General features: G+C 45.6%; 1 protein-coding gene across 1 annotated transcript in view; it reads right to left on the bottom strand.

Moving 5' to 3' along the window:
- Positions 1–15,638, bottom strand: part of LOC147104264 (uncharacterized) — a 38,649-nt gene extending 23,011 nt beyond the window's left edge. The window contains exons 1-3 of the mRNA XM_085962176.1: positions 15,623–15,638; positions 14,253–14,303; positions 11,662–11,775 (exon numbers count right to left, since the gene is read on the bottom strand). Coding sequence (XP_085818302.1) covers positions 11,662–11,775; positions 14,253–14,303; positions 15,623–15,638 — 181 coding nt within the window. The remainder of the gene's footprint in view (positions 1–11,661; positions 11,776–14,252; positions 14,304–15,622) is intronic.
- Between the last annotated feature and the right edge of the window lie 640 nt (positions 15,639–16,278).

The following is a 16,278-nucleotide window of genomic DNA, read 5'->3' as shown; positions in this document are numbered from 1 at the left end:
TCGAATCCATTATTAAGGAAGTCGTAGCAGGGCATTTAGAAAATCATAATACAATCAAGCAGAGTCAACATAGTTTTATGAAAGGGAAATCGTGTTTGACAAATTTACTAGAGTTCTTTGAGGAGGTAACGAGCAGGGTGGATAAAGGGGAACCAATAGATGTAGTGTATTTGGATTTCCAAAAGGCATTTGACAAGGTGCCACATAAAAGGTTGCTGGGAGTATACTATAGGCCCCCAAACAGTCAGAGGGAGATAGAGGAACAGATATGTAGGCAAATCTCAGAGGAGCGTAGAAATAACAGTAGGGGATTTCAACTTCCCCAATATTAACTGGGCTAGTCAGAGTGTGAAAGGCTTAGAGGGTGCGGAATTCTTAAAGTGCATCCAGGAGAGTTTTTTGAGCCAGCATGTAGAATGTCCTACAAGAGAGGGGGCGGTACTGGACCGAATTCTAGGGAATGTAGCCGGGCAAGTGGTAGATGTGTCAGTGGGAGAGCATTTTGGTGACAGTGACCATAATTCGGTAAGATTTAAGGTAGTCTTGGAAAAGGACAAAGGTGGACCGGAAATAAAGGTTCTAAATTGGGGGAAGGCCAATTTTAATATGATAAGGCGGGATCTGGCCAAAATGGACTGCGATCAGCTACTTGTAGGAAAATCCACATTTGAGCAATGGGAGTCTTTCAGAAAGGAAATAGAGAGAGTGCAACGCCAACATGTTCCCGTAAAGGTCAAGGGTGGGACCAACAAGCCCAGGGAACCCTGGATGTCAAAGGATATACAAGAATGGATTAGGAAAAAAAGGGAGGCTTTTGGCAGATACAAAGGACTAAAAACACTGGAAGCCCTAGAGGAGTATAGAAAGTGCAGGGGGGGTACTTAAAAAAGAAATTAGGAGCGCGAAGAGGGGGAATGAAAAAACACTGGCGGGCAAAATAAAGGAAAATCCCAAGGTGTTTATAAGTATATTAAGGGCAAGAGGATAACCAGGGAAAGAATAGGGCCCATTAGGGACCAAAGTGGCAATCTGTGTGTAGAGCCGGAAGATGTAGGTGAGGTTTTAAATGAATATTTTGCATCTGTGTTCACTATGGAGAAGGGTGATGTAGGCATAGAAATCAGGCAGGGGGATTGTGATATACTTGAACAAATTAGTATTGAGAGGGAGGAGGTACTAGCGGTTTTAGCGGGCTTAAAAGTGGATAAATCCCCAGGCCCTCACAGGATGTATCCCAGGCTGCTGTGTGAGGCAAGGGATGAGATTTCAGGGGCTCTGACATAAATTTTCAGAACTTCTCTGGCCACAAGGGAGGTGCCAGAGGACTAAAGAACAGCTAACATAGTACCATTGTTCAAAAAGGGTAGTAGGGATAAACCAGGGAATTACAGCCCAGTGAGCCTAACATCAGTGGTAGGGAAATTATTGGAAAAAATTCTGAGGGACAGAATTAGTCTCCACAGGGAGGCAGGGATTAATCAGGGATAGTCAGCATGGCTTTGTCAGGGGGAAATCATGTCTGACCAATTTGATTGAATTTTTCGAGGAGGTGACTAGGTGTGTGGATGAGGGTAGTGCAGTTGATGTACTCTACATGGACTTCAGTAAGGCTTTTGACAAAGTCCCACATGGGAGACTAGTCAAGAAGGTAAGAGCCCTTGGGATCCAGGGCAATTTGGCACATTGGATCCAAAATTGGCTTAGTGGCAGGAGGCAGAGGGTGATGGTCGAAGGTTGTTTTTGTGACTGGAAGCCTGTGTCCAGTGGTGTACCACAGGGATTGGTGTTGAGTCCTTTGCTGTTTGTAGTGTACATTAATGATTTAGATATGAATGTAGGAGGTATGATCAGTAAGTTCGCAGATGACACGAAAATTGGTGGAGTGGTAAATAGCGAGGAGGGAAGCCTTAGGCTACAGGACGACATAGACGAGATGGTTAGATGGGCAGAACAGTGGCAAATGGAATTTAACCCTGAAAAGTGTGAGCTGATGCATTTTGGGAGGACAAACAAGGCAACGGAATACACAATGAATGGTAGGACCCTAGGAAGGACAGAGGATCAGAGGGACCTTGTTGTGCATGTACATAGATCGCTGAAGGCAGCAGGACAGGTAGATAAGGTGGTTAAAAGGGCATATGGGATACTTGCCTTCATTAGCCGAGGCATAGAATATAAGTGTAAGAAGTCACACAACACCAGGTTATAGTCCAACAGCTTTATTTGAAATCACAAGCTTTAGGAGTGCTGCTCCTTCGTCAGGTGACACTTCACCTGGCGAAGGAGCAGCGCTCCGAAAGCTTGTGATTTCAAATAAAGCTGTTGGACTATAACCTGGTGTTGTGTGACTTCTTACATTTGTCCACCCCAGTCCAACTCCGGCATCTCCACACCATAGAATATAAGAGCAGGGAGGTTATGATGGAGCTGTATAAAATGTTAGTTAGGTCACAGCTGGAATATTGTGTGCAGCTCTGGTCACCATGTTATAGGAGGGATGTGATTACATTGGAGAGGGTGCAGAGGAGATTCACCAGGATGTTACCTAGGCTGGAGCGCTTCAGCTATGAAGAGAGACTGGACAGGCTGGGGTTGTTTTCCTTAGAGCTGAGAAGGCTAAGGGGGGACCTGATTGAGGTGTACAAAATTATGAGGGGCATAGATAGGGTCGATAGAAAGGAACTTTCCCCCTTAGTAGAGGGGTCAATAACCAGGGGGCATTGTTTCAAGGTAAAGGGCAGGAGGTTTAGAGGGGATTTGAGGAAAAACTTTTTCACCCAGAAGGTGGTTGGAATCTGGAACTCACTGCCTGAAAGGGTGGTAGAGGCAGGAACCCTCACAACATTCAAGAAGCATTTAGATGAGCACTTGAAATGCCATAGCATACAAGGCTACGGACCAAGTGCTGGAAAATGGGATTAGAATAGACAGGGCTTGAAGGGTCTCTTTCTGTGCTGTATAACTCTTCGGGCTCGATTTTCATTGAGCCATGGAGGCGGGCTTGGAGGCGTGCGGGGGGTTAAAATCACAAAAACTGTTGGGCGGGAGGCGGAACCCCCCCCCCCCCCCGCCGCCTAGCTCCCGACTACGAGCAATTTTAACTCAGTCGTGTCTGATGGTCCCGACTCCGTCCCGCATCCAACAGGCGGGACTGGTCGTTAAGGCCCTTAACAACCACTAAATGGCCTCTATAATCCTATTTTGAAAGGCCCTTGCGAATTTAACCCTTTTCCCACGTGAAACACGCCTGGTGGGAAACACGAATGTGAAACCTGGCGGGAGCACTATTGGATTGCTGACTATCAACAGGAGGTCAACCATTAAAGAGGAGATTTGATCAGCCATGATTTGCAGGTGGCAGGACTTAGTGGTCTCAGGTCTGGGGCAACATTTAGAAGGCTTAACCGCACCTGTGGAAGGTTGGAGCCTCACACCCATCTCCAGTGTGACCTCCTGGGATACCCCTCTCGCCACCCTCACTCAGCGCTTCCTCAACGGAGGCATATACCAGAAGCATGGGAGCCATTTATTTCCTTCCCATCTGGGCATTAGAGGAGCTCGAGCACCAGCCGCGGCAGCAGCAGAACCAGGAACAGCAGCAGCACCAGCAACAGCAGCAGCAGCAGGAGCGCCAGGCTGCTGCTCACCCACCTGAAGCTGCACAGGCCAGAAGGGGCCAGCGCCTGGAAGCCCGTCTGCGCAGGAGATACCCCCCAAACAGGGTCTACAGACACAGGGTTAGCTACCTCAACATGTCTGAGCAGCAGTGCCAAAGGCAGCTCCGACTTTCGCGAGAGGTAGTGACTGACATCTGCGCAATGCTACAGCAAGACCTGCAGCCCAGAGGACCAGGTGGACAAGCATTACCAGTGGCCATCAAAGTCACCACTGCAATCAACTTTTTTGCCTCAGGCTCATTCCAGGGATCAGCAGTAGACATCAGCGGCATCTCCCAGGCGGCCGCACACACTTGCATCATGCAGGTAACCGATGCCCTCTTTGCCCTCGCGCATAATCACATCCATTTCACCAAGGATCGAGCAAGTGTTACGGCGCGAGCGGTTGGATTAGCTAATCTGGCAGGCTTTCCAAGGGTGCAGGGCGTGATTGACTGCACAGATGTGGCCCTTAGGGCACCCCATCGCAATCCAGGTATTTTTGTCAACCGCAAGGCCTTCCACTCCCTTAACGTTCAGCTGGTGTGTGACCACAGGAAGGAAATTTTGCATGTTTGTGCCATGTACCCTGGCAGTTGCCATGACTCCTTCATACTGCGCCAGTTTAGTGTGCCTCCGCTATTCAGTCCGCCAGACCAACTTAACGGATGGCTACTTGGAGACAACGGCTATCCCCTGAGGACGTGGCTAATGACGCCATTGAGGAGGCCAGCCAACGAAGCTGAGGAGCGCTACAATTCCAGCCACATTTCCACCAGATCCATTATCGAGCAAACCATCGGTTTGCTGAAGATGCGCTTCAGATGCCTGGATAGATCAGGTGGAGCCCTACAGTACTCAGCAGCCAGGGTCTCCAGAATCGTCGTAGTTTGCTGTGCTATTCACAACATGGCATAGCATCATGGCTTGCAGATTCCTGAGGACCAAGTGGCTCCTCACATATCCTCCTCAGATGAGGAGGAGGAGGAGGAGTGCGAAAATGAACATCCTGCAGAGGCCCATCAACCAACGGCAGCATTACGCGAGAACATTGCTGCCCGGGATGCAAGGAACGCACTAATCCTGGCCAGATTTGCTTAGCCTAGTCAATCAAACACTTTTGCCTCGCTGTTGCTTACCAGAGCTTTGACAATGGCCAAGAACGAGAGGATTCCTAGCGCTCTGACCACCATACTGACAGTTGCAAGTATTCCTAAGGCCTCAATGTGGAAGTCCCAATAGCGAAATGGCCACAACTGCAACATTTGCCATCAGAATTTTTATGTTCAATAACGACGTGATGGTATTTTTACAATAAACACAAAATTGCACCCAAATGACTACCCTTGTGACTATTTGTGCAGAATTTTCCTCTTACGCGTGCTCCTACATGGTGCCTCCCCTGTGGCTTCAGCAGATGTGGAGGCCCCTTGCTCACTTTCCTGCTGCTCCTGTCTCGACACCTTTGTCGGGCGTCCTCTGGGGTTGCGAACCTGTGAGGGCTCGTCAACAGTCTGCTACTCCTGCGGCTGTGCAGGGGTTGAGGCGTCTATCTCACTTGGGTGTGGACTCCGGTGGGGCTCTAACCGAGGGTTCTGCAGTGGCATGGAAGTGTGAGCGCTTGGAGAGGAGCCCCCACTTCCTTGAGGTCTGCCACCAACCTCCCTCTCATGGGTCAGGTCCCCCTCAGCGCCTGCAAGTGGCTGGAGAGCACCTTGCTGCACATCAGGGGGGCCATGGGGACCCGTATCTGCAATGGCAGTCCTACTCAGAAGGACTTCCACGAAGGTCTGATTTCACTGTTCAATAGATGCCCATCGCTCCTCAAGAGATGTCATTCTATTCTGAACAATGACCATGTTTTCCATACCCTGGCGACTAAGCTCCTCCATGGCCATAGCCATCCTCTCCTCTACCGCAGCCATCCTCTCCTCTACAGTAGCCAGCCTTACCACGGAGGTAGCAATCCTTTCCATGGAGGTAGCCATCCTTTCTGTGGTGATGCGTTCATGCGCCAATGACTCCACAAAGGCTCTGCTCATGTTCGCTATGGACTCCTCCATTCACTCCACACTCGCAGCGACCCTAGAGACAAAATCTGCCAGAGACTCCTGCATCTGTGGCTGGAGTTCCATCACCTCTGATCTTATGGATGGACCCAGAGGCAGAGGGTCGACATGCTGCTGAGCTGAGCTGGCAGAGTCCTGCGCCCTCCGACTAGGACTCTCCACTGCTGTCCCTGTCTCCACAATCTGCTGATGCTCATTTGTGAGCTGTGATACACCAGGTGACAACACTACTCTATGTCCCGAAAGTCCCACCGAGGTGTGAGTGTCTGCGCTGGTGCTGGGTGCGCTGAATTCTGCTGACGCTGCGCCCTCGGAGGTTGCAGCTTCCTCTGAGGAGTCTGGCTGCTCAGCCTCTTCTTCCTGGCTAGGGGGGACGGATGCTTGTGATGGTCCTGTGGGGGAGTAAAGGAAAGAGTCAGAGATGTGATGATGTGATGCAAAGACTACATGCACATAGCTTTTTGTAGATGCTCATAAGTCCATCTGTTACAGCTTCACAATCATTATCAGCGACTCATGCAATGTCAAAGAGAGAGATGGGAAACTTTTCTGTCACCAGCTTGCTGTGTTACACCCGTCTGTCCGTCCCCCACACGCGAATCATCCTCTATTCCCATAATTTCCAGGACGGCCTCCTCCCAGGGGGTCAGGTGGGCTATTGCGGCTGTCGTCCCTCCTGTCCTGGCTCGCTCGCTCTCTTTTGTTGTGAGCTCTATTTTCCTGCAATGAGGGAGACAAGTGGAGGTTGAGTGAGAATGAAGGAGTGAGTGTAGAGATTGCATAGCATAGATACTTAGAAGGAGACAAAGATGGAGTGAGGTTGCAAGACCAAGGGCCCTCCCTGTTGTTTTGTCAGTTGTGTTCAAAGCATCAGAGTGATAGGGAGTGTGAGGGCTGCATGGTCGAATAGTTACGTGAATGTGAGCATAGAGAGAGAGGGAATGGGTAAGGGTGCATGGATGTCAGTGTCAAGTGGGATGTGGAGGAAGAGATTGCTAAAGCTGAGTGCTGGTGAGGAAAGGCAATGGGGATCAGATTGAGGGTGATGGGAAATTCATACTCACTTTTTCAGTGCGCTGAAGGTCATGAAATCTTTTCCTGCACTGTATCCAGGTTCTGTGGGTGACTCCCAAGGAGTTGACCTCCTCAGCCATCTGCATCCACACTGCCTTGGTCTGAGTGGGAGGCCTCTTCCTCCCTGATGAAGGGAAGAGCACCTCCCTGTTGGCCCTAGCTCCATCCACTAATGCCTGCAGTGCCACCTCATCAAAGTGAGGAGCTGATCTGGCCCTCCCGCTTGTCATATTTGCTGCAGCTCCCTCACACTGCATAGTCAAGAAGCTTGGCAGTCTGTAGAAGAAGCAAGGCTTGCTGTGGACCTTAAATGCAGCAGCAATGATGACGTCATCGGAGGGGACATTCAGTCATGAAAAACCCATTTGCAAAGGCTTCCCACACGTTGGAAATCAACTGGCCACTTAAGTTAAAATTGCATCAATCTCCCACATCCATTTAGATTCGTGTGGGGAAACATGAAATTCGGATAACACGACACCATCCGGCACATGAGTTAAAATCCCCCCCTTCGACTCTATGGGCAGGATTTTCATTGGGCCGTGGAGTCGGGATTGGAGGCGTGCGGGGGGTTAAAATCCCAAAATCAGGGGCCCCGACCCCATCCCGCACCCAAATCCGCCTCCATGCCAGTTTCAAAGGAGGCGGGTACCAGCCCAGCACTGAGACCCACCTACCCGAGGCGGGAAGGGATTAGTGCCAATTAACTGCCTGTTAACAAGTAGTTAACAGGCAGTTTTTAGCCTAATCCCTATTTTTAAGGTGAAAGTGTGGGATTCCCGATGGCTCCAAACCACGCCAAGTTGAAGGATTTGGAGGGGTCGAGATGCCGGTGTTCAAGTGAGCGATGTGTGCATGAGTGCAAAGGTAAGTGTGTTTGGTGTGTCTAAAGTGATTAAATAAGTTTTACATACCTTTTCTTAATAATGCAGCCTTCCTTCCTTCAGGTCTCGGGAGTCCCTCATCTCACCGGCACAGAAAGCAGAATGGCTGCGAACTGTCAAAAGTGACAGCCTGCAGCTTTCTGTGCAGGAGAGATTTCTAACTGAGTCTGTGGAGAAGGACTCGTGTTAGAAGTAAGACCGTCAGTGTTTGACAGCTTCAAACAGCTGTGAAACGCTGATATTTCATCTGTCAAAACGTCTTGACAGATGAAATTTCAGTCTGTGACGTCACCTGTTGCCGGGTGGCTCTTAATTGGCCTGCTGAGCCCGCTGGGTGGGCTCAACAAGGTCAATCAAGTTAAAATCGTGTGGATTGGCCGCATCTCGATGGAGGCGGGACTACAACCCCGAAAGTTGTAGTCTCGCCTCCAACCCGACTCCTGAATGAAAATCCTGCCCAATGACTCTATAACTACCAGAAATAATATCATCTGCTTGGAAGGAGGAAGCGTTATACTCTCAAGTCTTCCCACCCCTGATTTCCTTCACTCTCCTCTAATTATTGCTACCACATTTCACCTTAGCTCCTTCTGCTGCTACTGCCACACTCTGCACCTCCTCTTGTCCTCATTATTACTTCCCTCACCACCCATATCTCTGCAATCTTTCACACAACATTCACACTACTCTACCCACACATGCACATCCTCAAAACATCTCACTAGGCCACCACTAACACTCTCCCTTCTTTCTTGCAGGACAAGCTGACACACAATATGTGGGAGCAGATGAGGACCTGAGGAGTGCGAGGCCACATCCTGTCCCCACTCGAGGAGTAGATGCTTGGCATTGTGGGCAGGAGGCATAGAAACGGATGAGGCGGCAGGACATGACCCACAGGGTTTCTTCACATCTTTCCCTCTTTTTCTCTTCTCACTGCTATCTCTCCCTATATACTTTGCATGACAAAGTTCAGCTGCTTTGAGCAGTCATTCATTTGGCTCTGTTTACCCTTGCCACTAACTGCTAACCCTTCTCCATCGTTTCTATTCAAGTTAGAAAACTCACGAGGGCAGCACTCATGAAGATATAGCGCCACTCAACCGTACCTTAGCAAGCACCAGGACAAAGACTGGCAACACGTATATTTTAGAGGACCAGAGGGGTCTGCATTGGGAGCATCACCCTGCCAAGCTGCACGGCCCCTTCAAGAATTGCTGCAGCCTTCAAATGGCATCAGGGATGCCCAATTTTCAGGTAGCCCATCAGATGAACAGCCAGTTAGCAGCCTGCATAGTGCTGACAGCTGGCCTCTTTAAATATACTTAGGAAGGGGGACCAATGTGACATGATCCTTGCAGTTAAGAAGGCAAATGGTATGTTGGCCTTCATAGCGAGAGGATTCGAGTACAGGAGCAAGGCTGTCTTGCTGCAGTTGTACAGGGCCTTGGTGAGACACTTGAGTATTGTGTGCAGTTTTGGTCACCTTATCTGAGGAAGGATGTTCTTGCCATGGAGAGAGTGCAGTGAAGATTCACCAGACTGATACCTGGGATGGCAGGAATGACGTATGAGGAGAGATTGGGTCGATTAGGCTTATATTCGCTAGAGTTTAGAAGAATGAGAGGGGATCTCATTGAAACTTATAAAATTCTGACAGGACTGGACAGACTGGATGCAGGAAGGATGTTCCCGATAGCGGGGGAGTCCAGAACCAGGGGTCAGTCTAAGGATAAGGGTAAGCCATTTAGGACTGAGATGAGGAGGAATTTCTTCACCCAGAGAGTGGTGAACTTGTGGAATTCTCTACCACAGAAGGCAGTTGAGGCCAATTCATTAAATATATTCAAGAAGGAGTTAGATATATTTCTTAAGGCTAAAGGGATCAAGGGATATGGGGAGAAAGCAGGAACAGGGTACTGAATTTGGATGATCAGCCATGATCTCATTGAATGGCGGAACAGGCTCGAGGGGCCGAATGGCCTACTCCTGCTCCTATCTTCTATGTTTCTATGTAACTCACCCTGCCTGTAGAATGATCATGTGGAATGTGCATTCCACATGTCTCTTATTTGATGGAGCATCCAGCTGTTCCTCAAATTCAGAAACATTGAGCTCAAGTGGAGACATTTTCCACACATGTAGTTCATCCCATAATCCAACATTACAGAGGTACAGCACCTTATTGACTTCAGCTGTCCCCTATACTAATCTAAACTAATTTCTTAAAATTTTAATAAAATTAAACACAAGAATCTATCGATTTCACCTCTCAAATATAATTTTAGGACAACTGCACCTCAAGGCTGGGTTCTCTCAAAAGCTGAACTCACATTTATGTGGTCTTAATTTACACAATAGTCCAACTGCCACAGGAAAAATAGTCAATCAGAGAACAGTTAATGGCACAACTTACGCAATCAATTAATTGACCTGTCATCAGCCCAAACCAGTATTGAGAATCAGTAACTTCCTGCACTTTTGGGAAGCCAGAAGAGCTGTAGAAATGTGTTTGCTCTATCATGCTGGGACTGTTAGGTCACTTTCAAGAATAATGAAATAATTAGCTTTGCTGAACCTTTTGATATATGGGTGTACAGCAACGAGCACCAATGCTGACCGGAAAGCTTCAGATGCATCTAAATTGAGGACTTTCATGGTCACTAGCAATGCTGTAAGGTTTTTAAACATGTCTAGAGGTCTTCACCAAGGAGATGACACAGCTCTCTCTGGCTTCCTGCTTAGCCTTAGCCTGCTAAGACATTTCTTATCAGTGATTCCTAGGTGGTTGTGTCTGGGATGGTGGGCTTGATGCATTGCTGTATTCCTTTATGCCACCTTACTACATTAGTTGTCTTTCCTACTTTTGATGACCCCCCTCAACTAATTGCAATTCAAGTGGAGCACTGAATCCAATAATGATGGTACAGTAATACAAATATTTTTAAGTTATAGCTCTATTCTGCAGCTGATCATTTGTTATACACTCCAATAGTTGGCACAAAGACCCAAAAGAAGCTAATGCCAGAAGGAAACAAAAAGCTGAAGACATTTTGCAAGAAGATGCAGATTATGTACAACAATAAGTTATTGTATAAAAGGGTTTCTGCATGTATATTAGAGACATTAAAGACTTTTACTGTTGTGCTGCTTAATGAACAATACTTTTCTAGCTACTTTTGTTGTAATGGCAGCCTGTAAGGAAGACAAAATTACATGTTAAACTTACTGGTCGTGGGACTACAGGGAAAATTTCAACCTCAGGAATGATTTTGAATATTTTTGAAAATTTGCCTTCTGGCCAGGTTCTCATTTTCATTTGTGTCAACACATTTCAATAACACCATGCGTTTCCAAATTCTGTAAGATTTTATGCAATTTGATCAATTTAGATACTTTTTCAGCTAAGAAGGTTCATGCATACACCCTTTCTTCAGGTTTTGGCAGTGTTATTGATATTCTACTTTTTGGTATCTCTAAATTATACTGCACAAACAAATAATTCTGGCTCAGGAGACATGGCCATCATCGCCTCTTACTGGGGTTCACAGGACCAATTTTACCAAATTACGCTCCCAGCAGAGACTCACAACTGAACACATATCATAAAATTGTCAATAGGTTCCCTGTGATTTTCAGTTCAATAAAATGAATGATCCTAAAGTTGTGGGAGTGTACCTATTATTTTTCGATATGCTCTTCTGGAGACGCTTCATACTGGAAGCCCGCATTGGGTGTCTTACCGGCAGCAGTAAATTAAAATGCTTATGTATGGGAATTGCCTTTTCATCTAAGTGGAAAGTGAATACATTTACCACTACAATGCTGTCTAAAAGTCTTTAATGGATATCACCTTTCATTTATAATTTAAAGTACCTAAAAATAAAAAATCTGAACTCTTTCTCTTAGCCTTTTCAAGTTTTGTCATTGACATTATTTGAAGATAAACGCTGATTAAAAAAAATACTAAAATCATACCTGATATGTAGTGACAATGTTCACTTTCCACTGGTGTTTCCACTGGTGTTTCGACTTTAGGTTCTTCAGGTATTGGAAGTGAAAGAGGATATGAATCATGATCCATTTGTACAGCTGAAACAAATTTAACAGTTATCACAGTCAACTCCAAATTGATAAGACCTTTTCCTAACTGTAATTTGTGTCAATGTGCCATTTAATTTTTATCAAGAGCAATAACAACATAGTCATTGAATAATTAAACAAGATAATTCTTAGACACAATTGCATAATTATATCACTAGTCACTATGCCACTAGAAATGTGCACTTGGGGTGAAGTTACCCTTCATGCACACAGAGTGCATTAAACGGAAGCAGGAATTTGTGTGCGAAGCCACATATGGCAAGGGAAATAATTTTCTGATATTTCCTTGAGTAGCTTATTGATCCAGTGACCTGCTCGATTTGCAACACTTTATGGAACTAATGTAGATTGTTAATATATAGTAGAAAAGAAGGAATGAATAGATGCTGGTGAAAAAGACTTATAATTATCATTATTCAAAAATATACTTAATAGTTCCCATGCATTCAATCGGCTACCAGAAATTCTAGAGCCAAGAAACTTTACATTCAGGTAATCTGTGTATAAGGTCATAAAAACACACAATGCGAAATATTTGCTCATTCAGTGTATATTATTCTTCTCATTGTGGAAAGAGGCTGCTTTCAACAGAAGACACCAAAACCAAACAGCCTGCAGGACAAAGCACATCAAAACCTTTAACAGCTTCAAAAAGACAATTATAGAGGTCATAGAATGGAATGCCGTATATGGCATTGGTGACAACAAGTGAGAGGATGACCATGCTACTGCTTTGTATTATTGTAATTGTATAAAGTAACTCTGCAAATATCTTTCAACAAGTGATGAGAATGAGATATGGCTTTCAAAAGAAAACACCAAAACCAAACAGCCTGCAGGATGAAGCACATCAAAATCTTTAACAGATTAAAGGAGACAATTATAGAGGTCATGGCACATCAAAGACTTTAACGGATTCAAGGATTATAGAGGTCATAGAATGGAATGCCGTATATGGCATTGGTGACAAGAAGTGATAGGATGACCATGCTACTGCTTTGTATTATTATAATTGTATAACGTAACTCTGCAAATATCTTACAAGTGATGTGAATGAAATATGCTATATATACTCTGGCAACAACATTACTAACTATGCACACATACTGATCATGTGTCGTTTTTTTCATTTTACAGATATACATAAATCCCAGGAGCAGAAAATGAATCCTCCAACCAACAAGCCTCATACAGCACACTGCATCATTCTTACTTGAAGTAGGCACCAGCCCAGATGTAAGCTGATAAGTATGTTTTTTTGTGAAAGGTGGACCACGTCAAGCTAACCTAATAGGGTTACTTGACAGAATCTCTGAGATGGTGGATAGAGGAGGATCAATGGATGCCATATACATGGACTATCAGGAGGCATTTGACAAAGTATCACACAAGGGATTACTAGCTAAAATTGAGAAGCATGGAACTGGAAGCAACTTCGTGGAATGTATAGGAAATTGGTTGGGAGATAGGAGTCAGAGAGTTGGGATAAAAGGGATATTCTTGAATTGATAGTCAGTGACAAGTCCTGCCCCAGAGGTTAGTACTGGGGTCCCAGCTTTTCACTCTACAGGGTAAATTTAATAAATGCATGATCCCTACATCCAGCCTCACCCACCAGAATGCATAAATTGCGCACCTTCCATGTTTTTCTGTCCATTCATTTTAATGGACAGAAAATTGTGTGGGCATACACAATATCTTAATACGCGCTCCGAGTGGGCCAAGCTTTGTGTCAGGAGCTCACATCTGTATATGCATTCAGCTCTTGTGTCCATGTTTGGACTAAGGCTGTAATGAGGTCTGGAGCTGTGGTCCTGATGGAACCAAAACTGAGCATTCGTGAGCAAGTTATGGTGAGTAGGTGCCGCTTGATAGCAGAGTTGACGACTCCTTCCATCACTTTGCTGATAATTGGGAATAGGCTGCCGAGTCGTAATTTGCCCGGTTGAATTTGTCCTGATTTTTGTGGACAGGACATACCTGGGCAATTTTCCTCATTGATCCCAGTGTTGTAGCTGTACTGGAACAGCATAGCTGTGGGTGGGACTAGTTCTAGAGCACAGATCTTCAGCACTACAGCCGGGATGCTGTCAGGGCCCGTGGCCTTTGATGTGTCCAGTGCACTGAGCCGTTTCTTGATGTCACGAGAAGTGAATCGAATTGGCTGAAGACTGGCATCTGTGATGGTGCGGACCTCAGGAGGACGCAGAGAAGGATTGTTCACTTGGCACTTCTGGCTGAAGATGGTTTCAATGCTTCAGCCTTGGAGTTAACAGTCAACAAGCATGTTTTTAGGTTGGGAGCAAGACTGAGTAGCAGTAAAAATGGAAAAGGATCCATTATCACTTCCTGCAAATCTTGCTCAACTGTTTATACATGCCTACTTTGCTGTTAAACTTAACAGACAAAGGAAAATACAGCCTTTAATGACAGTAAAAAGTATTTACATGCATCCCAAACAATACCTTGCAGATGGTGACAAGATCCAATGAGATCAAACTTCGCGAAATGAAAAACTGAAAAAAACATTTGAGAGAAATTGCAGTCATCAAATTGTAAACCTTTACACTTTACCTTGTCCTTTAGGTTTAATCGGGGATTTTATTTAAAGATATGTATCCTCAAACAAAAAAACTAAAATGATACCTGATTAATTTTAAAAAGGTATGTGCAAATACAACCCTAAGTATACCTGTCAGATAGTGAGAAGTTCCAAAGAGATCCAACCCTGCATCTGAAAGACATTTAAGGGTCACTGAAGTCAGTAAAATTCTAAACCTTTACACTTCGCATTCTTCAGATTTTGTCAAGGATATTAGGCTTGATTGTATGACTCTGACAGCATCAGGGCTATGCTCACTCGTGGTGTGGCCTTATACATGCCGGCAGTGGGAGGCTGGCTTAGCCGAATTTTTTGAGGCAAACCCTTCTCCTTCATCGGAATAAACTCCTTGCACATGGAACATGGTAAGGAGTCAGGCCTGCATGTTGCTTGGTTGCAAGTTGCAAAACTGGACAAAGCAGCAGTTCTTGAAGTGTTGCTGCAGCACACGCAGTGAAGGATGATAACCCTGTTTGGTGCCAAGGCCACCCACCTGTAAAATCTCAGGTGCAAGCTGAATGGAGGAGGTCACTAAGCAAATAAATGTAAGCTCCCAGGTCCACTAAACCTGCAAGCAAGTGTGGAAAAATGTCACTGGCATCCGACAATGTGTCAAGGTAAGTGTAGACACCTTTGCGTACATATATATTCTTCCTTCATGCAATGTAAATGTTAATCTGCTGCACCCTAGGGAGATGAAATGTAAAGCATGCACCGAACACTGAGACCTATTTGCAACACTCCTTCATTCAATAGAAGCTGCATGACACATTTGTAGTTGACAACAATAATACCATGCACATGGCACTTCATAGATAACCTGCAAAAGAGTACTGGCAAGAAAAGCGCCACACAAGCTAGTATGAAAAGACCTGGCAGAGGGAGGTAGGTTATCAGGACACAAGGATGCTGCTTGTGATGGTCAGACAACTGTTGACATCTTCATAAATATGCTCTGCTTACAGGTCAACCATTGGGAGAGAAACAGCATTGTTGGTAAGCCAGCTGTGCTGAAGCAGCTGTCTAACTTTGAGGAAATGGCCCTCACTCTTTTTGACCATGAATTTATAGAAGACATTGACAAAGTTGAGCTTTGTTCTGTAGTTCCACCAGGCAGAAAGTATTCTTCATTTGTCATGATACTTCATACATTGACTCCCGTTGTAAATCCTGACATCAGGGCATACTTTTGCAAAACAGCTGCATGATATGCTTAAAAATCTAAGATCTTACCTATCTTGGAAGCCATTGGCTAGGGGTGCATTGCAAATCTTATTCCTATTTTCTTCCTTTAGATTCTTCCCACGTTAAGGAAGCCAGAGGAAGTGGCATCACCAACCCAGGCACTTCACAGCATCTTGTATCAAGCACTCCACCTGCCCCTAGCAGCAGCACAGGTGTTAGAACCCTAGAGAATGTAGTTAGTGAATTTGAGGAAGGGCACGAGGTCAATGACAAGTCACAAGTGAGAAGAGGAGGAAGAAAGACCTACCGACACCACAACCCCATGTCCTTTGTCAACTGTATGAGCAAGGGATTGGTATACGGGAGCAAAAGGCTTTTCAATATCCTCTTTGTCTGCCATAAGCAGCCTGTAACAACTGGTTGAAAATGTATAGCAATGCACCTCTGACATCACTGCAATCATGTGGGAGGGATTTACTGTAATAGAAAGTACCAAGGAACAGGGGGCAACTTTATGGCTATCTGCAGGGAAGCCCCAAAGCACAGAGGGAATAAGTGTGGAGCAACCCTTTCTCCTGTACGCTGTGACTGACACCATTAAAATTTGACAGAGTAGCAGATTGTTTTAAAACAGTAGTGGCACAGGCTTTACCCACATTGGAGACTCCATACAAACAGGTTTCATGCAGTATGCCTGTTTCCCT

This window comes from Somniosus microcephalus, chromosome 19, assembly GCF_052327205.1.
Source record: "Somniosus microcephalus isolate GS21.2 chromosome 19, FLI_Smic_1.0, whole genome shotgun sequence".
Lineage (NCBI taxonomy): Eukaryota > Metazoa > Chordata > Chondrichthyes > Squaliformes > Somniosidae > Somniosus > Somniosus microcephalus.
Note: the sequence above shows the minus strand (reverse complement) of the source record. Positions and strands in the feature narration are given on the sequence as shown.